This window comes from Mustela putorius, unplaced genomic scaffold, assembly GCF_011764305.1.
Source record: "Mustela putorius furo isolate JIRA1106 unplaced genomic scaffold, ASM1176430v1.1 tig00003858_pilon_pilon_pilon, whole genome shotgun sequence".
Classification (NCBI taxonomy): Eukaryota; Metazoa; Chordata; class Mammalia; order Carnivora; family Mustelidae; genus Mustela; species Mustela putorius.
The window spans coordinates 2,044,177-2,068,417 of NW_025422010.1; the positions used below are offsets into that span (position 1 = coordinate 2,044,177).

General features: G+C 51.1%; 1 protein-coding gene across 4 annotated transcripts; it reads right to left on the reverse strand.

Moving 5' to 3' along the window:
• Positions 1-10,658: 10,658 nt before the first annotated feature.
• Positions 10,659-24,195, reverse strand: GUCD1 (guanylyl cyclase domain containing 1). Of its 4 annotated transcripts, none has more exons than XM_004742456.3 (6): positions 23,954-24,195; positions 18,441-18,525; positions 17,451-17,616; positions 15,926-16,017; positions 13,825-14,077; positions 10,659-13,142 (listed from the first exon to the last, which is right to left on the reverse strand). In XM_004742456.3, the coding sequence occupies exons 1-6, from the start codon at positions 23,991-23,993 to the stop codon at positions 13,029-13,031; spliced, it is 750 nt and encodes a 249-aa protein (XP_004742513.2). In that variant the 5' UTR covers positions 23,994-24,195; the 3' UTR covers positions 10,659-13,028. The 4 variants fall into 4 exon arrangements, with proteins under 4 accessions (XP_004742513.2, XP_004742514.1, XP_004742515.1 ...); XM_004742457.3 differs by having other exon boundaries at positions 10,659-13,139; positions 13,836-14,077; positions 23,954-24,194; XM_004742458.3 differs by having other exon boundaries at positions 13,836-14,077; positions 23,954-24,132.
• Between the last annotated feature and the right edge of the window lie 46 nt (positions 24,196-24,241).

Sequence of the window (24,241 nt, forward strand, 5' to 3'; positions counted from 1 at the left end):
AATCCAGCCCTGCAGATGCAGTGAGCTTTTCTGTCTGGCCCTCAGTGTCCACAACCTTTGTGCCTGTAGTTTCTAAAAGGAGTGGGTAGTCAACCTAATACAGAAGCCAGCTTAGATAACAAGTTGGTGCATTTATGAAATAGGCACTAATATACCAGAAAGGATTTATCCACATCTGTCACTGCCTAAAATCAAAATGTCCAGGTCTGCCTCAGAGTGGATGGGCCCCCCACACATGGAGTCATTTGAGGGTTTAACTCATACCTAGAATAGGTGGATGCTTAGCAAACATGTTGACTGAACCTAGGGAGGAAGTTTTTGTTACGGTGTGATCATTGCTGATACCACAGAAAGGAAGTGCAGTGGTTCAGTGTACAGCGCCTGTGGCCCTTGGGAGAAGGCTTTTGATCCCTTGAGCCTCAGTTTTCTCACCTCTAAGGTGAGAGGTGACTGGGTTTGAGGGTTTCCAGGGGCTCTCCAGCTCGGCAGACAGCTTTCCTGCCAGCCCATGGTTTTATTGCTAAGAATCTGGAGTACCAGAGAAGAATGGTGCAAGCAGTGTGCCTGATGGGAAAAAAAGGCAAAGACATTCTCCAGGATAGACTTCATGTTAGGCCACAAAACAAGTCATGATACAGTTTAAGGTTGAAATCATACGAAGTATCTTTCTCAATCACAATGTTATGCAATTCGAAATAAGTAGTGGAAGGAAAATTCAAAAATATGTGAAAATTACACTACACATTTTTTTTTTTTTTTTTTTTTTTGACAGACCGAGATCACAAGTAGGCAGAGAGGCAGGCAGAGAGAGAGGAAGGAAAGCAGGCTCCCTGCTGAGCAGAGAGCCCGATGCGGGGCTCGATCCCAGGACCCTGGGATCATGACCTGAGCCTAAAGCAGAGGCTTTAACCTACTGAGCCACCCAGGCACCCCTACACAACACATTCTTTTTTTTTTTTTTTTTTTTTAAGATTTTATTTATTTATTTGACAGAGAGAGATCACAGTAGGAGAGAGGAAGGAAAGAGATCACAGAGAGAGGGGAAGGGAAGCAGGCCCCCTGCTGAGCAGAGAGCCCGATGCGGGACTCGATCCCAGGACCCTGAGATCATGACCTGAGCCGAAGGCAGCGGCTTAACCCACTGAGCCACCCAGGCGCCCCTACACAACACATTCTTAAACAACTAATTGGATTTTAAAAAATCACAAAGGAAATTAGAAAATGTCTCAGGACAAATGGAAACAAAAGCAAAACATGCCCAAACTGGTAGGAGGAAAGAATGAAACAGTGTGAGAGGGGAATGTAAGGCTGTAAACACTTATATTAATAAAGAAGAAGGTGGGCGCCTGGCTGGCTCAATTTGTAGAGCAGGTGACTCTTAATCTTGGGCTCATGAATTCAAGTTCCACACTGGGCTTAAGTGTTTACTTAAAAAAACTAAAGAAGAAGGATTTCAAGTCAACAACCAAATTTTACATCTTAAGGAACTAGGAAAAGAAGAGCAAACTAAACTCAAGGTAACAGTAGAGAAGAAATAATAAAGATCAGAGCAGAGAGGAATAAAATAGAGAATGGAGAAACAATAGAGAAGAGCAATGAAACCAAATGTTGGTTCTTCAAAAACAGCAACAGAAACTGACAAACCTTTAGCTTGACTGAGAAAAAAAGGGAAGATTCAAATTACTCAAATCCAAAATGAAAGTGGGGACACTTTCATCACTACTGAGACTACAGAAACAAAAAGGATTATAAGAATACTATGAACAATTTATTAGAAGAGGTCACCCAGAGCATGTGACTGCTAGTTGACCCATGAGCTGCGCCCGGGCAATCAGACTCCTTCCCTCCCCCACTGCCCCCCGTCCTTGGAATGTACATTCTGCCCACTGTTACTACACTAGGAGCTACTTCAAGGATACAACTTGAGAGAGTAATGTATTGTTAAGACCATCTGGGCAGTATATGTGATTGAATCCTGTTAAGATTTCTATATGAACTCTTTTTTTTTTTTTAAGATTTATTTATTTGACACAGAGAGAGAAAGAGAGAGAGAGGGAGAGAGATCATAAGGAGGCAGAGAGGCAGGGGGAAGCAGGCTCCCTGGTGAGCAGAGACCCCAATGTGGGGCTCAACCCCAGGACCCTGAAATCATGACCTGAGCTGAAGGCAGAGGCTTAACCCACTGAGCCATCCAGGCACCCCTCTATATGAACTCTGAAGATTCTGATGGGTAAGTGCAGAGATCTACTTGTCCTGTGGTCACTCGAGACAAGCCTTGTAGGTAAGCAGCTTTGCTTATTACAACTGCTACCTACGAATCTGAAGAGGTCTGCATCTTTCTTCAGTCTCTCCTTGCCCTCCATGTATGGGGCCAGTTTCACATTTCACCTGGAGAACTCCCATATTTGCAAATCAACACAATTGTCTTTGGGCAACCTGGGTGAAACTTACAAATTCCTAGAAACACAAAACTACCAAGACTGAATCATGAAGAAATAGTAAATCCAAATAGACCATAACAAGTGAGGAGAGTGCATGAATAATCAAAACCCTCCTGACAAAGGAAAGCACTGGACCTGGTGGCTTCACTGGTGAATTCTATCAAACATTTAAAGAAACACTAACACCTGGGTACCAACTGGTTCAGTCAGAAGACCCTGTAGCTTCTGATCTCAGGGTCATGAGTTCCAGCCCCATGTTGGGTATAGAGATTACTAAATAACTGAATAAACAAGCTTTTAAAAAATAAATAAAAGAAAAAACACCAGGGGTGCCTGGGTGGCTCAGTGGGTTAAAGCCTCTGCCTTCGGCTCAGGTCATGATCCCAGGGTCCTGGGATCGAGCCCCGCATCGGACTCTCTGCTCAGCGGGGAGCCTGCTTCCTCCTCTCTCTCTGCCTGCCTCTCTGCCCACTTGTGATCTCTGCCTGTCAAATAAATTAATAAATAAATAAATCTTAAAAAAAAAAAAGAAAAAGAAAAAACACCAATCCTTCTCAAATTCTTCCAAAAAATTGAAGAGGAGGGAGCACTTCTTAACTCATTGAGGCCAATATAGTATTAACATCAAAGCCAGATAAAGACATTGCAAGAAAACAAAACTGTGGAGCACCACCCTTTGTGAATATTGATGCAAACATCCTCAACAAAGAACAGTTGACCCTTGAACAATGCAAGGGTTAGGTAGGGGCACCGACTCCCTACACAGTCAAAAATCCACGAATAACCATTGACTCCCCAAACCTTATAGTCTACTGTTAACAGAAGCCTTACCAACAATATAAACAGTTGATGAATACATATTTTTATGTTATACTATATTCTTAAAGTAAGCTAGAGAAAAGAAAATATTAAAAAATCATCATGAGAATACATGTACAGTACTGTACTATACCCACCCCCCAAAAATCCACATCTAAGTGAGCCTGTGTGGTTCAAACCTGTATTGTTTGATGGTCAACTGTACTAATAAATTGAATCCAGCAGCATATTAAAAAGATTAATGGCTGAGTTAGTCTTATTTCTATTGTTTCCTTTAAGATAAGTTCTAAGAAATAGAATTCACTGTGTTAAAGAAACACATACATCTTGTCAAGAACTGGGAAGAATATGGGGCACCTGGGTGGCTCAGTGGGTTAAGCCTCTGCCTTCAGCTCAGGTCATGATCTCAGGGTCCTGGAATCGAGCCCCACATCGAGCTTTCTGCTCGGCCGGGAGCCCGCTTTCCCCTCTCTCTCTGCCTACTTGTGATCTCTGTCAAATAAATAAATAAAATCTTAAAAAAAAAAAAAGAACTGAGAAGTATCTGAGCTGACAACTTAACTGACCTCAGTTTCATGGATGCTAGCAGAAGACATAGCACTTCTCAGAGACACAGGAGTTTAGGACAGCAGTAGCAGCAGCCAGAGTACCAGCACTGTCTTACAATTCCCTGAGCCCCAATTCCCCCAGGACAAGACAAAAGAGGGCCAAGCAACTCCTGCATGCACAGTGGGTTGCAGTAGGAAGAGGAAGGGAAAGGGGGAGAAGAGCTTAGAGAATTGGAATCTTTTATACTGGAAAGTAAAGCATGCCTGGCCCTTGCTCTGGAGGCAGACACTATCTCTATCTACCAAGGTTGCAAAAACATCTGCACTTCACTCCAGAGGGACACTTAGCTCCATCTTCTAAGGTTATTGGCTCTGCAAACATTCTTGGAAAGACACTCCAGGCCAAAGGGCATTCATGGTTTTAGCTCATGCATCATGCAGAAATTTGAGAAAATGAGAGACCTATAGCAGTAACTTCCAACCAATATTTATTTCTCATTTCTGCATCATCTTGACTTGTGGCAATTTCCCCGTGAGTGTACTACTCTATCAGACACTGATTAATTTGACCGACAGAGAGGCTGGACCAAATCAGTTCAATTTTTCTTATAGGATTGCATCAATTTTATCACAGAACTTCAAGGAGCAGAATGAGCCAACCTGAAAATTAACCTCAGTCTTACTTTCCAGGATCCTCAACCAAACAGGATGGCCAAATCCCATGAACCATAAAGGTCTACCTTAGAAAGTCAAGTGGTCGTCGTTTCCACTTTGCCTAGGCCATTAATCCGGGTATGGCAGGATATATTAGATGCTGCCCAATCTTCACCTGGGTCCACAGGGAAGTCTAGGCAAGTCTATTATCTATACCAACTTAGCCAGTGATCTAACACTGACCTGAAATGCCCTCTAGTGCCAAGATGGAAGGAAAAACCCTGATTGCTTTGGCTAAAATCAGGGGCAAATGTTGGATCATCTTTTCTAATCAGATGATGACCATGATGGAGATATCTTCCCACAGAGGACACATAAATAATGAGTAAGTCACTGGTTCACAAAGCTCCCCTGAGTAACTAAGGCTACCTCATTTTAGCGAGATCACCATTGTCTGTGGGTGACCTGATCTACTGGTGGTATTGGTTAACCAGTGTAATGGAACAAAGTCCCAAGTGTAAGAGCTAACACTATACAATTCCTAAAAAGAAAACACAGAGAGAACTCTTCATGACATTGGACTTGGCAGTAATTCCATGGATTCCGGCCCATGACCAGCATGAAAATGCAAGACACTATTCTGGAGGAAGTTGGCAGGTTACTGCTTGGCTTCCATACAAGAATAGTCATCAGGGCACATGTGGTGCCCCTAGAAAGTGCTCTTTGCAAATGCTGGGGTCCCTCAAGTAGGACCTATATCAGGGCACAAGTTCATAACATTTCTGGTGTGGCCTCCTGACCAGCTGGTAGGCCTTTGGTTTCCTAGTTAGTTTGCATAATTGAATCTGATGCTTGTTTTTAGAAGGACTGCCGGAGGGTAGTCAGGCCAATCTATCCTGTTTGCCCCTGCCACCAGCTGGGTGACATTTGTCTTCACAGAATGGCTGAATGAATTCCATGGGGATAGGGGTTGGGAAGACATCTGGCAGTCTTGTGGTTGTTTTCCTGGGAGATGCAGGATCCAAGGACATCCCTGAGTTGTGTTTGCAACAGTCTTCTGGTAAGGTTAATGGGAATGGTGATCAAGCTGTGGTTAAAGCCATCTGGTTAGGAAGAAAGCAAATGCCTGCAATCAGTTCTATTTAACATGCTTACAAAAGTCTGGGTGGGCCACACTGGAGCATTTTTTCATAATGAAGGCTCCAGAAGCAATTATGAAAGACAAAGATCTTTAATGATTAGTGCTCCTCCCTGCCTAGTTCCTAGAACCTGAGCTTTTCCCTATCTAGCTGTCAAAGTTGCTCTTCTTCCTCCAAAGTCATTGTGAATTCCAAAAGCTGAAACATCCCCTCCGCTCCCCCACAACCCCCAGCCCTTGTTACCCCTTTCTTAAACCCCTAGCCTTTGTTTGGAAGGGCCAGGGGCAAGAGGAACAAGGGCATTTTGACAAAATGCACGAATTCCCAACCTCCTCCTACTCGGGCCACCATATGGGGTCTCAGCAAGCAATGTACTCACTCAAGTGCTCATTGTTCTTATGACCTACCCCCATGTCACTCCAACAAGAGAATCCAAGTGCGTGAACCAAATTCAAATTTGAAGTCCTAGGTCTCCTTTTAGCTGGGCTGTCACTTTATTTATTTATTTATTTATTTATTAAGATTTATTTATTTATTTAAGGGAGAGAATGAGTGAGAACATGTGAGCAGAGGAAGGAGCAGAGGGAGAGGAGGAGACAGAGAGACAGAGAGAGAGAGAGAGAGAGAAAATCTTAAGTAGCCTATGCCCAGCGGGGGGCCCAAATCTCACAACCTTGAGATCATGATTGAGCCATATCAAGAGTTGAACGCTTAATGGACTGAGCCACCCAGGTGCCCCCGGGCTGTCACTTTAGAACATGTGGCAACCAGGCTGGCCTGGAGTTACTCTTAGGACAAAGAAAGAAGCAACATGCCCAGGTATCATCAAGTCTGAAGCCCCAATTCCAAACTGCTGTATGAGAGTGTGGACCAGGAAGGGGTGAAGAAGGTAGGCTCAGAGACCTTTTCTTAAGTTGATTCTGGAGGAGACTTTCCTGTGTTGGTCCCATTTCTCATTATCAGCTACCTTCGTCAGCACTGCAAAACGAATTGGAGGTTAGAACCCAAATACTGGTCGGTACTTCTGTGACTTTCTATGGGAATTTGTCTCGTTGTCTCGTGGGAGTCTCTCTAAGAGGACCAAAGCTCTTTTCAGCAGCCTGAACCCACTGCAAAAAAAAACTCTGGACCTCTTACATTTGTCTCCTAGTGGAGTTAAGGCTGGCATAAGAGAAGGCAAGAAATGTTGAGCCGGCAGAGGGCCAACTGTGCAATTCCTCCTTGGCAAGTACTACACGCTCCAATCCCTCATTGCTCAAGGAAACTGGCCAAGGTTCCAGTGATCCACCTGCTTTCCTCCCACAGCTGTTTTGAATCTCCTGCCCTTCAGGCTCCATGTAGGTCTACATCTCTGTAACTATTTGTTTAAAAGTGGTCACAACCAACTGCCCACCCAGGACCAGACTTACTACTAGTTGTTACAATGGGGCAGACATGAAACTGACCACCAGATGGTACAGGATGCCTACTGCCCCTAGGAAGTTAGCAAAAACTATTGCACCATCCAGCTAACTGTCCTGGGACCTACTTCCAGGGACTAAGTCTTCAGCCCCCTCCCCAATTCTTTTTCACTAACAGGCAATAGAGTGAAGGACTATTTATCATTTGATTGCCATGCAAGTTGGGGAATAAGGTTTGCGGCTGCCTCTCATGGACTTCCCATTAACTGGCTTGTGAGGCCCTCATTCATCTTCCAGAAAACGATGTCTTTGTGAGCATCCCCTTGGTGCTAGGACCGTCAAGATCCATGCAGGGCCTTATTTTCAAGTTGGCCTGTCACAATTTCATGGGTGCTAGTCGAAGACAACATTCCTGGATCAGACAGAGCAAAGGACAGTTTATTACAGCAGGAGCAGTGGTCAGAGTTCCTCATTTTCTTGCAGATTCTCCAAGTCCCAGTTCCCAAGAGAGCAAGGGACGCAATGGGCTGTGTTGTAGGAGAGGAACCCTGCGTTGAAAGAACCCAAATCTTTTATTTTTTTTAATTTTTAAAAAATATTTATTTATTTGACAGAGGGAGAGGGATTACAAGTAGGCAGAGAGGCAGGCAGAGAGAGAGAGAGAGAGAGGGAAGCAGGCTTCCCACTGAGCAGAGAGCCCGATGCGGAACTCGATCCCAGGACCCTGGGATCATGACCCGAGCCGAAGGCAGGGGCTTTAACCCACTGAGCAACCCAGGCGCCCCCCCAAATCTTTTATAATGGGCAATATATCTGCCTGTCTGTGGCTCTGAAGGGAGACACTCCACGTCTTCCCAGACTACTTGCTTTACAAACATTCCTAAGAAGTTGGTTCAAAATAGTGCCTCTGCTCATGAGATATGCAGAAATATAGCCCCTAGTTGGTGGGGGTTCATCCTCCCACTCATCCTTATAAGAGAGAGTGTCTGCTGAATTCTGCATAACATCATAGGTTCAAATGCAACCTTCCCCGAATGGTGACCTCTGATTCTGAAAAGTACAAGAAAGCCAGTAAAACAGGCATCGTTAAAGATCTGCCCTTGACCAGTCATTGACATACCTTATCAAGCATCTACTAGGTGTCAAGGGCCAGGGGCTACAGTAGTGGAGACAGGTAGACAGAACCACGTGGCTGAGGGGTGCAGAAAAAGGTACTCCTTTAAAAGGGGTGACACTGACCAGAGCTTGAGGAAAGAAAGGGCTTTGGCAGGTGAGAGGTATAGAACGTCTGTTGTGAGCTGTGGACATCAAACCCTTATAAATCAAGGGACTCCGAATAGCTTGGGGAGACTGACTCAACAGATCCCCTGGGGCTGGGGGAAACCCAGGGGCTGGGGGCAGATCCTCAGGAAGCAGTGGTCCGGATGCATGTCAGGGCAGGCAGCCAGAGAGAGACACAGAGGAGGGAGATATGAGGGGGCGGGGGATGGGGAGGATGGAGATGTCACTGGAGAGACCACTACTCTGGGCCCATGGGAGTCTTAGCCTCCATTTCCTGGCACTGAGGTTTTCCCATGAATACTTAAGTCCATGCTGGTCCCATCCCTTGGCCCCTGGGACCTGTATCTTCCTGGTTTTCTCAATTCTGTTCTGATGCTGAAGGGTAGGGCAAATCCATGATGTGCGCTCTAGTGTAGCTTGAGGCAAGTCAGCAGGGAGTGCAGGATCTGTGCTCTTCCAGAATATTGGGGCCACATGCCAGGCTTTCTACCTGGGAAGGAGAACCCCAGAGGCCTGTGGCAGCCTATCTCTAGCTCCAGAACTCAGAGTCCACTTCCTGGCTCTTTTGGCATGGGCTGGACCTACAGGGCCACCAAGTTTACTTCTGACTGTAGTCTGGGCTGAGGGTTGGGAAAGCAGCAATGGTGGGCTGGGGTTTAGCTCTGTCTGTAGCTCACTGAGCGATGACTTTGGGCCAGTTGCCCCCCTCTCTGTGCTGCACTCTCCACCTTGGACTAGATCAATGGTTACCCCAGTGTCAGCATATTTCACAGAATAACAGTATTACAAAAGAACAGCTATGGCTAAGGGATTTGGGGAAACCCTAAACGAAGGGGGTCCCCTTGCTGTAGGATAACATAGAGCCTTTCTGCACATCTTAAATCCCCCAGAGGGGACTGTAGCATGCAGTGTTTGCCCAACTGACCTGACCAGGGCACCCCATGATACAGAGCTTCTCACTGTTCTGAGGGTATTCTGAAGGGCATGCCTCGGGATGTGCTAGACAAGATGTCTCTGGGGGTGTTTCCCAGCTCTGTTCTGAGATTTCAAAAAATTTTGAGATTTAAAAAACGTAGCCACCAGACGTCCAGTGGTCCTTGCCTCCTGATGTATCCTGTGTAGAATCCCCAGTGTATTTTAGATGCAGTCTAAACATCTAAATAGAGTATTGTAGAAATGATAGGATGGCACTTCTGAGACTAGCTTATTGAAAGGCTGTGGCTTCTACTGGGTGCTTGTTTTCTCCCTCTTTCTGCATCTGTCCGGCTGCACCCAGCTCTCCCTTCTGCCCTGGCCCATTGGCTCCCAGTGGGACCCCTCCCAGAAATCCTCCACCTCTGCTATCCTCACCCGGCATGTGCTGGGCAGCCGACTCCGCCCAGTACTCCAGACCTCACCCACATTTGGCCCTCCTATTTCAACATGTCCTGCATCGCCCTTTTGCCTCCCGTAATTATATTCAATATATAATTCGGGGCCGCTGAGAGGCCCCAAACCAAACTTTCCCATGCTTGTCCCAACGACAGTATGCCCATTCGGAATGGGGGCCTCTTCCCCTAGGAGGGGCAGAAGGCTTCCGCTAAAGTGCAGAGAGGGGCAAGCATTGTTGGTTAGGCACGTAGCTAGAACACCTGCTAGGCTGCCTGGCACACTCTAGCAGGGCGCCCCCGCCTCAGTGGGCCAACACCCGGATTGAAGGCATGTCTGTAGGGCTGCTTGCCAGCTTGGAGAGGGGTCTAAGATCTCAGTCGCAACTCCAAAAATATCCCTACAGTGTGGGGCTTGGGGAGGAGCAGAGCAGCAGTCAGTCAATGAGAACAGAGGCCAGAGACTGGGACCCTACCCAAGAAGCCAGCTCTGGCTCTGTCAGCTCCCTGCGGGACCTGGGGCACGTCTGAGGCTGCCGGATAAGGCAGGATTTCCAAACACTTCCTTTTTCAGAAGTAGAATTCTTATCAAATGTAACACTAGACGAGCCCAATAATGAGCAACTAAGGGGAGCTGCTGGTTGGGGGTGGAGGCACAGGGAGGACTGGAGTTCTGGCAGCAGGATTCCCCACTCTATTGCCTCCTGTGGGCCCCCACTGCACCCTCACTCGATTCTGCACCCCCCTCCGGACCTCCTCCTGCCCAAGGCTGTGTGCCCTCCATGCCCTCTTCAAGCCATCCAGCTCATTTCTGTGGCCCTTCCAACTCCAGTACTGCCTACCTCAGCCCTGTGCAAGCATGAGGGAGGCCGAACTGAAAAGCAGTAAACAGGATTCTAGTCCCAGCTAAAACCTGGTCTGGCAGGTCAAGGACCTAGAGTGGCACATGCTTAAGCTGAGAATTTGGGAGGGAAACGAGAATTCACAAAGGTGGGCCGGAGTGCTGCCATGATTTTGCAGTGAGAATGTTTATTGAGAATGGCTCATTACAAACAAAAAATATATATATATATGTAGAAAATCTCTGCAATGCAAAAGATCCCTTTTGTCCCTGTGTGGCTGGAGTGAACAAAACCAACTGTCCAGTGTGGTTTCGCTGGGCCCCCAGCATGTGGACTGGGGTCACAGGAGCCACATGCTATGGGCACTGGTTCCTGAAATCTGGATTCTCCAGCCTTGTTTCCATAACGTGTGCGAGAACGCCTTCGCGTCCCACCCATGATCCTCCCGGGCAGATGGCACCATCTGAGGCACAGGTAGCTTTCTTGTTAATCTTCCAGACAGGTGACCTCTAACTTGTGGCCTGCCCAGGGACTGAGCATTTTCCACATGTCTCGCGTGAAGGACTGAGGCGCTGTGACTGCTCTCTGGGCTGGCTGCTCCCGGCGAAGCCCCACCCATCATCTGAAGCTTCACTTCCTCATTGCTTTTTCCTTGATGCGTCTGTTCTCACAATTTTAGCCAGATCCTTCCTGAATGAGGCCCAAACCCCACGGCTGCCACACATGGTCTTCCTGGGCATGCAACCAGAGCTCCCTGGGATCCCGGGCCACCAACATGAAGGCAAGAGAGAGAAGGCCAGTCTGAAGACACTGCTCGGCTCTGAAACCAGGGGGGCTAACCTGTTGGCTAAGCAGCTAACAGCACCACCCTTGGGGCCAAAGGCTGAATCTGGTGTTGAGGAGCAATACAGCTGAGTGGTCCGACAGCCCTTGTGAGCAGAGCCCACCGCCGTACCTCAGAGAAGCCATGGTGGGGAGGCATCAGCCAGCTTGGGGGAACAGATGATGAACAGGGTTTGCAGGCCAGAGGCATAGCACCTGCCATGACATCATGCCTTGGGCAACAGAGGACCAAGACACAGGGGGGCAGCCCTGCTCCTTTACCAGGAACAGCTCATGAGGGGTGGGTATTCTTGGCCCCTTTGGGAATGAGCCAGTTCCCTTAGTTTTCTGGTGCAGACCTGGATTCGAGACCCAACCCCACCATAGTCCTGGGCAAACTCTCCCCAGACTGATGGCTAGATTTTGTCTGTAAGCTGGGGGGCTCTGGCACTCAGCCCGCCAGCCGTTGAGTCCTTTTCTCTTTGAAAGACAACTTGGGCTGGCTGATCTGCTCTGTGCAGAGAGGTGTCAGCGGTTCCAAAGTACCTGCAATCTTGCTATTATTGTCTTACTTGAGAGGGACTCTCACTCCCCACAAGTGAAAAACTTAAATCTCAAAAAAACCAAACCACCCCCTACCCCTACAAGAAAGAAAAAAAAAAAAAGAAAGAAAGAAAAAGAAGGAAACAGCTCTAGTCTATGTTTCGTGCTGTGCTATGTGACCCTGGGCAGGTACCACCCCTCTCTGTGAGGACAGAAGAGACCCAACATTCGGTGCAAAAGGTCCCAGCATGAATATCAGGATGGGTAGGAGGCCACAGACTGTCTCCCACCATTGCCTCAGGAGTACAGGCCCCAGCATACCCCAGCACCCAGGCCTATGAGGCTTGGGGCTCCCCACACCCAGAGAATGGGCACTGTCAGGCTTAGGCTAGTGTCAGGAGGGCTCACAGGTTGGGGAGAGTCCTTTGGGACCCAGGCAGCTGCACCTGGCCCTCTGGGTCAGGCGTTCTTGGAGTATGCTCTGCACTGACAGCTAGCAAGAACCAGGGCCCCGTCTACGACCCAGATGGCCCTCCAATCTACAGTGCTGTAGTACCTGGAGGCTGAGGGGTGAGGGGTGAGGGGTCCTTTCAGCCTGAGGCCCAGCCCTCTCCAGAGCCCAGAAGCCCAGAGGCCTCGCCACCAGCCACAGGAATGCGGGTCCACTGGGAGGCGGGAGGGAGTGGCGGCATCCACCAAAGGGCACAAGGAGGTCCATAGTACTTCTGGTGGATAGGCGGGTTGGCTACATGGTCTCCAAATACATGGACACCATCCTGACAAGTGGCATCTTCTGGACTCAAGCCCCAGGTCTGTGGCGAGACGAACTCAGGTTCTCCCCTGCCCTGGGTCTGGTTTGCAGGCAAGAAGAGCACCCACAGGGCTGGAAGTCCCCTGGGCACTGTTCAAGTCAGGTTTGGGATCCTGGGGGAAGCTCTACTCAGATGCTCTGGAGATGCCTCCAGCAACCAGCAGGTGCACAAGGTAAGTGGCACGACGCCAGGCACGATGCTGGCAGACAAAGCATGCAAGCCTCGGGCTCCAAGAACTCTCTGGGGCTTTGTCACATGGGCCGAGGCTGCAGCTCCGCATCCAATCCCCAGCAGCTTGGGGCCTGGGCCAAGGCCTCCTGAGTTGGCCCGGCTAGGGCGGGGCAGGGTGTGAGGGCCTGGTCACACCAGCCTCCTGCTGTCAGCTGTCCAAGTAGACAAAGAGGATATCCTCATCTGTGCCATAACTGGTTCTGGCTTCCTCGAAGTTACTGATGCTGGTGCTGCACATTCCTGCTGGGGACAGGAAGGGCAGAGTGGGGTCAGAGGGTTGCGGATGGGGGAGGTTATACCTGCCTCAGTGACACCCAGGGGAGCTGAGGGAGGTCTGACTGTGTCCCACCTGCTTGGCCACCCTTTGCCACTCATTTTCCACCCATAGGAAGCCTTCCTTGCCTATTTTAGCCTTCATGAACTCATTCTCTGACCCTCCCTCAGTTTAGCAGATGAAGGAGGTGAGACCCAGAGGGGAACAAACAGCTTGAAGACACATGGGCTAAGTCTGCTGGAGTCAGGGCAGTGGGAGCCCTTGCTGCCCCTGGAGCTGGAGCTGGGACTGGGCAGACTTCCCTTTCTGATGAGTGTGCTTGCTGGCTGTCCTGGGAAGGTTGGAAGGAGGGAGATGGGGGGCGGGGGGAGGAAACCGCAGAGTAAGACTGAGGTGGGCCCTGGGCAGTGGTGCAGGGCTGGTGGTGTGGGAAGGACAGATGGCCTGAGCTGGTGTGGCAATGACCGGGGCATGGAGGCCGGCCCGGCCTCAGGTCTATGGTTGGTCTGTGCATGGCCAGAGGAGCAGCAGATTATAGAAGCCCAGGAGGAGCAGAGGCTTTGCAGGGAAGGCAGCGAGGGAGTGCGGAGGAGTCACAGGACGGGATGGTGAATGCAGCCTGCCACCCGCTTCCCCGCTGTCCCTACCCACCCAGCACTCACGGTCGGCATAGGCTGGATTGTTGTAGAAGATGCAGCCGGTGGCCCGGTTGTAGCCACGCAGCACGATGAAGTGGCCCTGGTAGTCGGGGCTCCGGCAGCAGCAGCGGTGGCCACTGGGGGCGAAGCAGCAGTACTTGACCGGACTGGAGCAGAGGTCGCAGTGTAGTACCCCAGAGTTCACCAGCACAATGGCCACGTGGCCCTGTGCCAAGTGCTCCTGGATGTCCTGCACACTCACTGTGCTGTGGGCAGGAGAAGGGTCAGCCAGGGTTGCTGGGCCCCATTCCCCACCTCTCAAGTGGACCCCTGCTTGGATCACAGAGCTTGGGGGCACGGCTCATCTTCCCCACTTCCTGAGCTCCTTGCAGGGAGGGAGACATCCTACTTTGTCCCTGTGGCCTGGGCTCAGCCCAGGATTAAGCATGGCACTAGTGCCGGGGTGTGGGGGCGGCGGGTAGGAGGACTCTGAGTGTGCCCAAGGACAAGCCGGCCCGGTCAGGTCCTTCCAAGGGTGGCAGGAAGAGGCCACTGAAGCAGCACATGGGACCTCACCTCCCAGCCTGGCTGGTGAATTCTTTTTTTTCCTGCTGAGCACCTTCCTTGGACAGTTACCCTAAATCACATGCGGTTTGCATTGGAAGTTGTGGGTCCAATTTAATCCCCCAAATCTGAGCCAAGTGTGGCTTTGTCAGTTTCAAAACCACGTTTCTTTGAAAGGACTGGTTTTCTTTTCTTTCTTTTTTTTTTTTTTCTTGAAGTCTCCTAAGGCAAAAGGAATTGTCCAGGAATGGGGCAGGTCAGCTTCTGGGGGATCCCCAATTTGGCAGAGCTGGCTGCTCCCTGTGGCAGACTCATAGGCACTGCCCTATTCAATGCCCCACAGAAGGCAGTACCCTAAAAATCCTTCAAACTAAGAATCCAGAACGAGCAAGGGGCTGTCAGTGGGGAGGGTCCCCTAGGCTAGGGGCCTCTGTCCTCCATAGACTCCGCAGGAGTGGCAGCATGAGCACGACGTGGCTTGGCCCAACTCCAGCCCACAGCCGAGTCATGTGGCAGTTTGGTTCGGTTGCCTCAGCCCGGGGAAACATGCCATTTTTCCATTTGGCCTTTGAAATGAAATACCTGGCTGAGTTCCCAACGGTATGTAGCAGCACAGGATTTCAACTACAGGGAAAAAGCAGGGGCCTGGGCCAGAAGGAAAAGCACTGTGCTCCATGGAATTAACTGGGTGCGGAGTGTCCGGTTTGGATCACAGCATGGCCGAGCGGCCGGCGGTGATGTTGGGCAGCTCAAACTATTCTTCCCATCCTCAGTTTCTTCACTGGATGAACAGGGACAGCACCAGCTTCCCACTCAACTAGCCAGCAAGTGGCATGTGCCACTAAATGAACATTTGGTGGCTTCCCTCCCAGCATGTGCTCATGCAGTGGATAGATGCGTGGAGACTTCTGTTTTCCAAACTACCTATTGTGTGGTAACATTATGTTAACAATGAAAACAGAAGTCATTCAAGAACAGGGAGACCTGAGAAGAGTGGTCTAGGGTAGCCCAGTAGGGATCTAAGCTGATGTGCCTGAGCCTAGAGAAGAAAGTCATCAGCATCTGGGAAAGTTACTCCCAGGTTCTGCCCAAATTCTGCTCTTACGTATAGGTAAGAGTGGAGACCCACATAAGGTCACGGCAGTCTGTGGGGAGATCTGAGGGCCAGGCCTCCCTAGAGAGCCTTCACAAAGGGCTGTCCTCTGTCACTCTCCATCACTTTGCCTGCATGTTCCTTACACTGTCCCCATTTCATTAAGGGTTCCTGTGTTCTGTCTCAAGCTACCATTCTGCAAGCAGCCTGAGGGCTGGCTAGAGTCTGTCTGGTTCACATGTCCCTCCAGGCCATGCTTGTGATCCATCCGAGGCTACAGTTTTGTATACTGTGTAGGTCATGTATTCCCACTTGTCCCCATTTTATGGATGGAAATAGTTAAGTCTCTGGAGGGCAAGTCCATGCCCTTGGCCACCTGGGTAGGATACCCCAGTTCTGCCTGACAGTAAGTACGTGGATGAAGCAAGCACACAAGGAAGAATGAGGGGAGGCTCACCATTTTTCCACAAGCACCTTGCAGGCCTTGGCTTGTGCAAATAGCTGATTCACCCGGGTCTCCTCTGAGTCAAAGTGCTTCCTGTAGAAGGACTAAAGAGAGTAGGGCCGGTTGGAGGGGCCACCTGTCCTGGCTGCCCTCACCCCCATTTAGATGAAGTACAGGGCACGTGATGGAGTAAAAGATGGTGAATGAGGGGAGGAGCCCAGCCTGCTAGGGGCACGTGATGGCACGTGAGGCATGCCTGAGCAGAATGCGGTGTGTGTCTTGAACCGGCAGGGTGGCTGGCCAAGCACACAGGACCACACAGAGGCCTAAGGATGACACTCAGGAGATGGGCAGGCAGCCAAGCTCAGGTCAGCTCTTCCACTCCCCCAGCAAGGCTGGTCATCCTGGGTTGTGTTTCCTGTGGACACCAGCAGGAGTCTGTGGTAAATGAGCAAAGGGGGGTGGCTGAGTCCACCCAGATGCTCCTCCATAGTTCGGCTTAGCAAGGTGAGGTCCAGGGAACATACTTGGTTTGGTGTAGGGGACTACAGGGGGCTAGAGCCCCAGTCTGTGGGGGAGGCAGGAGAGACCCTGCTCTTGGGCTCTTTTCTCTGCCTTGCAGCTACAGTGATCAAGCCAGCTCCATTAGCCTTCCTCCCCTGGCCTGGAAGATTCAAAGGAAAGTGAGGTTGACTGGCCCTGGCCACCATGTGAGAACCCTCTTGCCAACGAGGCCAGCAGAGACCCTGCTCTGCCAAGTTTTGGAACCTGGGCCAACATGTGGCTCTACAGCAGGCAAGACTGGCTCTAACTACATCGGTTGGCAGGGGTTGGGGCGGGGGGGGGGGGTGGGGGAGTGGGTTGTGTACTGGTATCATGGTGAGGCTATCATTTTCTTTTTCAAAAAGAAAAAAAACAGGGAAGATGGCATGTCAGTTTTCAGTTTTTCTTCCGGAATACCAATTAGACAGCTTGAAGCCATCTGTCCCTATGACAAGAAAGAACATGGGCAAGTGGTGGCAGGGTAAGGTCAGAGTGACATTCTCCGAGGCCCTGGGCGCTGAATGACAGGAGGGAAGGATGCAGAAAGGCAGCCTGAGATGCTTATCTACACCACCCAGTGCTCTCAAAGGCAGGCTGCAGGAATCTCACTGCTCAGATGCTTTGAGCTGGCCGGACCCCAAGGTCACCTAGACTGGCTAGATCAAAAGTCCTGCCCATAGCGTGTCTGCTGCTCTTCCCTGGTCTCTGAGCACTTGTGTGTCCACTCAGGTGTCCGGGCCTTGACCATACCCCACTTTTATTTATTTATTTATTTGATAGACAGAGATCACAAGTAGGCAGAAAGACAGGCAGAGAGAGGAAGGGAAGCAGGCTCCCCGCTGAGCAGAGAGCCCGATGTGGGGCTCGATCCCAGGACCCTGGGATCATGACCTGAGCCGAAGGCAGAGACTTTAGCCCACTGAGCCACCCAGCCCCGACCATACCCTCTTTTGATTACTGGACCTGGGTGAAGGCCTGGTGACTGGCTGCCTACCTGGTTCTTGTAGCCCTTGTCGACGCCCAGGGTCTGAGTGCAGAAGCGGTGCCGCACGCCAAAGTGGCGCATCAGATAGGCCAGGTCAATGGTCCAGATGCTCCTGGTGAGTCGTAGCTCCCGCAGGGCACTCTCAAACTCACCATCGTCCAGTGGGCCCAGGTACCTGTGGGTGGACGGGCTGCTGAGGTTGGCTTGCTTACACAGGGAAGCTGGTTGGAGTCACCCTCCTCCAAGGGGCCAGATAGCCACTATCAAGAACTCCCACTCCCCAGAAAATTCCATCCTTCATCAGGAAATCCTGTATCATCTACTTCTTGGGCATGACCTGACGCTGCCTGGGGTACCATGTTGGCCCTGGAGTCAAGGATTCTGCTTCTTGAATCTCCTGAAGGTCGTGTAACTTTGGGTAAGTTGCCAACCTCTCTGGTCTCACTAGCTTCATTTCTAGGATGAGATGCTTGGACCACATCAGTGGTTTCCTAAGAATTAGGCACGGAACCCTTTTGCTGAACACTATCTGGCCTGGATTTCTAGGATATAAGACAAGTAAGGGACAGGTTACTCTGGGGTTCCTGGCAGTTGCCTGAAGTCTCCTACAAGGAGATGGCTACGGCACTCTATGCTCTGATGATCAAGGTTCCTGTGATATTCACACAGCCTTAGTTCAATAGTAGGCTCCCTAGTGACACAGTATTGCGGGAGCCTGAGGTTGGACAGTCCCATGTCCCAGTGATGGGGTCACTCTGTGGACCAGGCCCAGGCACCTAGAACTTCTCTGGCTATCCCCAGAGCCACCATCTGGAAGGCCTTGTTCACCTTTTGCCTGCTCTTGTAGATGCAACCAAGTCTGGATGGAAGCTGGGCCTCCTGTAAGGCCCAACCAAGAAAAGCCATATGGATGATGAATCCCACCCAGGTCTCTCCCTGTTTCTCCTTCCAGCCAGAGCAGATGGTATGGATGGGGAGGACCTAGGCCTGCCCACTCACCGCAGCACCATCTTGGAGCAGGCCAGGCCGCAGTCCCAGTGGTAGAGCTGCTGGATGATGGGCACGGGCAGCTGCACAAAGTCTCCTATGAGGAAACACAGGGAGGTCACAGACCCTTGACATTGTGCCTATCAATGCCACCCCCCACTGAGGCCACTGTCACTGGCTCCTGCCTCAGATCCTATAGGGGCTGTTCAGGGGCCAGCAAACAGCCTTTCAGGTGCCCCAACCCATTCTCCTTACAATGGCAGTAATCTCTCCCAAACACAGTCAGAGTAGGTCAGCCCCACACAAAATCCTCCAGTGGGTTCGTTCATATATCTCTTAGGACCGTGCCTTCATGGTTGCTGCCCCAGCACCCTCTGCCTTCTTACCTCCCCTCGTCCTCACTGGGCCAACCTCTAGGCAGAACCTTTTCACCTGCTATGATCCCTTATCCCCCAGGGACCTTGCACACCTCGTCCCTCTGCCTGAACTCTCCCAGGTGCCTGACCTAACTCCTGCCTTTGGCTGTCACTTCTCCATCATGCCTAGCCCCCCCACTACATGCACTCCCAGCCCTACAGGCCTCTCTCTGAGAACACTCTTTTTGGTGGAACCTCCAAGGAGGCTGGCACAGGGCAGACCCGTGGAGATGCTTAGCAGATATTCATGTCTGAATTCACGAGGTCCCTGGAGATTTGCCCAACTCCAAAGCCCCCCAGGGCCACCAAAGTGTGAAGTCCACAGTTAAAGGAAGGGAGAGTGTCATGTAATCTGTGTATGTGCGATGTTAACCTAGGTGACCTCTTGGTCTGTTCTTTTTTTTTTTTTGAGATTTTATTTATTTGACAGAGAGAGATCACAAGCAGGCAGTGAGGCAGGCAGAAAGAGAGGAGGAAGCAGGCTCCCTGCTGAGCAGAGAGCCCAATGCGGGGCTCGATCCCAGGACCCTGAGATCATGACCTGAGCCAAAGGCAGCGGCTTAACCCACTGAGCCACCCAGGCGCCCCTCTCTTGGTCTGTTCTTGCCAAACAGTGTGGAGGAACAGAAGGAGCCTGACTTCGGTGCTTTAGCCCCAGCTCTGTCATAGCCTGGCTGTGGGCTGAGCAACTGACCTCACACTAGACTGAGTCTGGCTATCTCTGGAGTGGGGGACTTTGGTCTGATTCAGTCATTCAATCAACAAATATTTCCCAAGAGCCTAGCACCTGGCATGTGAACTGAAGATGTGGTGGTGAGTGACAAGAACTGATTCCTGTCCTGGTGGTCAGGAAAAACAAGCAAGGGTAAAAGAAAAACAGAGGGCTAGGCTGGGAAAATGGGGGGTGGGGGAGGTGTGCCTTAGAGAGTGAGAGTCAGGGAACATAAGACAGAGGGGAACAGCATACGATGAAGTGCTAAAGCAGGGGCCAGCTGGAACGTGGCCTACTAGAACCTCCTACTCTGGAATCCCACGAATCTGGACAGTTTCGAGTCTGAAAAAATGGGAGAGACTCCCTTCAGCAATCACCACTCACTGCTCATCATGACACTCACCCAGCATGTGAAAACCCAGCCCACATTGTTTCTGCATCTCGGGGGTGGGTGGGGGGTGGGAGGGGGTCTCTGGGGTCTCTCTCGAATCCACAGCTTTTGCTGTGCAGAGCTGCCCCAGAAGCCAACTTGCCATGCCAGGCCTGGTTTCCACTGCAGGCAGCAACCAGAAGGGCCCTGATGTCTGTCTTGGCCTTTCAACCTGCTGGCCTTGTCTGGGCAGGGCCTTGCCTGGAATGGAGTCCCAAGCTCCTACTCTCCTTTGTCTAAACCCTCCCCAGCCTTCAAGGCCTGGCTCAGATGCTACCACTTCCAGTGCCTGCTTTGCTCCCAGGCTGGCCACGCCCTTTCCCTCATCTGTGCTCTGCTAGGCTGGAGTGCATTCTCCGGTTCACAGGTAAGGTCCTTGCTTGGAGCTTGTTTGTATCTTGTGGAACTGTCATACATTCCCAGCACGCAGGGACCTATAGCTGTTTCTTCACTGCCTTGTGCTGGCCTTCCTCCCTCCACTCCCCACCTCCAAGGGCATGCAACAGGGCCTGCAGATGGCAGGATGGCATGGGTGAGCACCGGCCATCTGCTAGCTGAGTCACTTGAGGAGAGGCACTTGGCCTCTCTGTGCCTGCTTCTTCCTCTATGAAATGGACCACCATAGATGGCAGCCTGCAGAGTGTTATGGGCACCCGGGGCAAGAGTGCATTGCATGTGTTGACGTGAACCCTGCCCTCCATCTAGAGGGCCCTGGTGCCCTGAGCCCAACTGGGCTGAGGCTTTGTTCTCGCCTTTCCCTGACCCCAGATGCCTCTAAAAGGAACCCAGGCCATCACTCAAGGCCTTCCCACAGTTGCCTCTTCCCAGGGTTGTGGATTCAGTTCGGAGGGCTCTGTCCAGCCTGACTTCTGCCTATCCTCTGTTCCAAATTCCACCCCCAGCTCCTCTCCCATCTGTACCCAGTAGCCAGAGAAATCCCAGTCCCAGTTTCCCACTGCTTTTAGAATAAAGTTGTCACTCCACACCATGATTTGCTGGGCCCTGCCCAACCCAGGCCCCACCAGCATCACCTTGGCCCTTACACTTCACTCACTCAGTTCCAGTTACTGTGGGAAAACCATCAGCCTTCATTCTACCCCTCTGTACGTACAGCTGCCTCCGTCTGGAATTTTCTTCCCCTGCAGCTCTTGAGGCTGCCCCTTTTTGTCATTGGTCCCAGCTCAAATGTTTCTCCTCTGAGAGGCTTTTTTCTGACTATGTCTTTGGGGGGGAAGAAGGTCCCTCTTCCCAGCATCCTGGTTGTTACCTTTACAATACTTGGCAAAATGAATGAGAAAAATAAAACAGAGCTACTCTGTCTCCCCACAAGATTCTAAGCTTCCTGAGGACCGGGAATTTGCTAATCTTGTTCACTGTTACTGCCAATGCATAGTATCTGAAGCTTAGCAGTATCTCAACAAACATTTCTTTGAAGAAACGAGCCTATTTTTTTTTTAAGAAACAAAATTATGGGGCACCTGGGTGGCTCAGTGGGTTAAGCCGCTGCCTTCGGCTCCGGTCATGATCTCAGGGTCCTGGGGTCGAGTCCCGCATCGGGCTCTCTGCTCAGCAGGGAGCCTGCTTCCCCTCTCTCTCTCTGTCTGCCTCTCCATCTACTTGTGATTTCTCTCTATCAAATAAATAAATAAAATCTTTTAAAAAATAAAACAAATCAAACAAACAAAAAAACAAAACAAAATTATTACACCCTCAATGTGTGCTATGGTTTGGGGACACTAAAGATGACTAAGTCCCAGGTCTTGTCCTCCAGATTCATATGCTAAAATAAATCCCCCCAATGGGCTTAGTGGAGAGAGAGCTCTATGCAAGGTACTATTTATTCTCTCATGATGAAATGCCTCCCTTTTGAAGAATCCTTCTCTGTGGCCAAAAACTGTCTTTTTGTTTCTCTCTACACGGGTTGTTTACTCCCCAGCCTTTGCTCTTGCAAGATCCCTTAGTCTGGAATGTTGTCTCCCATTTCCCAACAGCCAAATGCTCTGGTCTCTTTCTGTCTGAGCCCTTCAATATGAGTATTTCAGGGGATCATGTCTGCCTTCCCCACTGGACAGACAGAATATCTCAGTGGCAGGCAGGGACAGGGTTGTATGTGCCTTGCCGAAGCCCTTGGACCAGCGCAGGCACTCAGACATGCTTGATGCATGGAAGGTGTTTTTCCAAAAAGGCCTTATCCCGTGCAGTGCCCAGGCCTACTTGTCACAACAATGCCCTAACCCCTCCCCTAAGCTACCAAACTATAGCCCCTCTGTTCATGGCTCCCTCCTTACTCTGCAGCCGGGGCTCTGGCACCAGCTAGCTGGGTCATCTTTTTTTTTTTTCTTTTTTTAAGTTTTGCTTTTTTTTTTTTTTAAAGATTTTATTTATTTATTTGAGAGAGAGAGACAGTGAGAGAGAGCATGAGCGAGGAGAAGGTCAGAGGAAGAAGCAGACTCCCCATGGAGCTGGGAGCCCGATGCGGGACTCGATCCCGGGACTCTGGGATCATGACCTGAGCCGAAGGCAGTCGTCCAACCAACTGAGCCACCCAGGCGTCCCTAGCTGGGTCATCTTGATGGCCAGGCTTTGACTCTGTCTGTGCCTTTCCCTATTCCCAGCTGTAAATGTGGCACAGGACAGCTGCTCCTGAGGGTCCTTGTGAACTCTGCTGCACCTCCTCTTCTTGCCCTGATCCTAGAATCCCTTGATCTTGAGGCCCTGTGAGGCTAAACACTTCCACATGGCCATCCCATCTTGGCATGGGCAGGTCAGTTCACACGGATCCAGAGATACTCCTGTGGGGGGCTGAAAAGGAGAGGCAAGGCCTTCCAAGCCCAGAACTACTGCCCAGAACTACTGCCAGATGTTGATGCCTGGAGCCAAGTGACTGTCTCACCTATATGTAGGGTCTGCCTGTAAGGCCCTGGCCTGGCTTCATTTGGCAGCTGTTGCCAAAGAAGGCAGGCCCTGGATACCTAACTCCTTTTAACTTTATCTGCTCCTGTGCAAAAGGCGCTCCAGCAAGTAACAATGGTAAGTAACCTACTTTACAAAAGGATCCTTATGAGGATTAATGAGGCACCCCATGTAAACAACTTAGCAGTGCAGTGTCTGCTCATGGAAAGCTCCCTATGAATGTGAGCTATTACTTCACTGGGACTCAGGAAAGGCGAATGTCTGGTCCGAGATCACAGAGTTAGATAATTGGAAGAGTAGGTATGTAAATCCCGTGATAGCATCAGACCCTATGATCTGCAATATTCACAAAAGAGACCACTCCCTGAGCGTGACACCAAGGTCCCTGATGTCTTGGGGTGGGGTCCCACCTGCTCTTGATCTCTCTGATGAGTTGGCACCTCACTTTAGAGTTTTTTAGCACACTTTCTCTTTCTCACCAACCCTAAGAGCTAGAATCATTGCTTTCCCCCTCCCCCATCTAGAGAAGCAAACTGAGGCCGAGGGCACTGAAGGTCAGTCTTGTTTTTCTGCCCCAAAGGAACTCAGGCCACCTAGGGGCAGAAGGAACCCAAGACAAAATCCTAAGTCTGGGAGGCCAGGGTAAGGGGCACATCCATTGCTCTATGCTCTCAGCCAGTTCCCTGTCCTTCTAGGCCTCAGTTCCCCCACAGTTCCCCGGAAGCAAGGTGGGATCTCCTAAGGCGCTCCAGCAGGACTTTACGCTTCTGGGGAAGGTGCCGCCCTTGCCCCGCAACCAGGACCCTCCCACCATCACTGACTTCGGAGCTGACTGGGGTCCCAGCCCTAGGACTATCAGTAAATCCCAAATGACCCGGGCCGAGGGTTGAGCAGCCAAGGCGGGAGTGTATACCTGGCCAGGTATCGCTCAAAAATCGACAGTCCGGCCCGTGGCAGCGGTCGACCCAAGGTCGCGCGGCTGGACCCTGCCTGCACTAGGGCGGGGTCCCCCTCGTTCCCCGGGGTGAGGGCCGGGCCCTGGGGAGACACTGACCAGGCTCGAGCTGCGGCCCCGCTGCCTCCTCCGTCCTCATGACCCGGGCCACGCGGGGCGCCCATGGCCCCGGCCCGGCGCCGGCTGCAGCTTCGGCTTCGACTGGGGCGGGAGCCGGGCTGGTGCGTGTCAGATTCCTCCTCCGCTGCCACCGCCACCGCCACTGCCGCCGCCGCCACCAGCGCGGTAGGGAGAAGGGGAGGCGGCGGCAGGGCCGCCCCAAGCCCCGCCCCGCCCCTTCCAGGCTGCGGCTCGGGGCCCCGCCCCTTCCTTAAACCCCACCCCGCG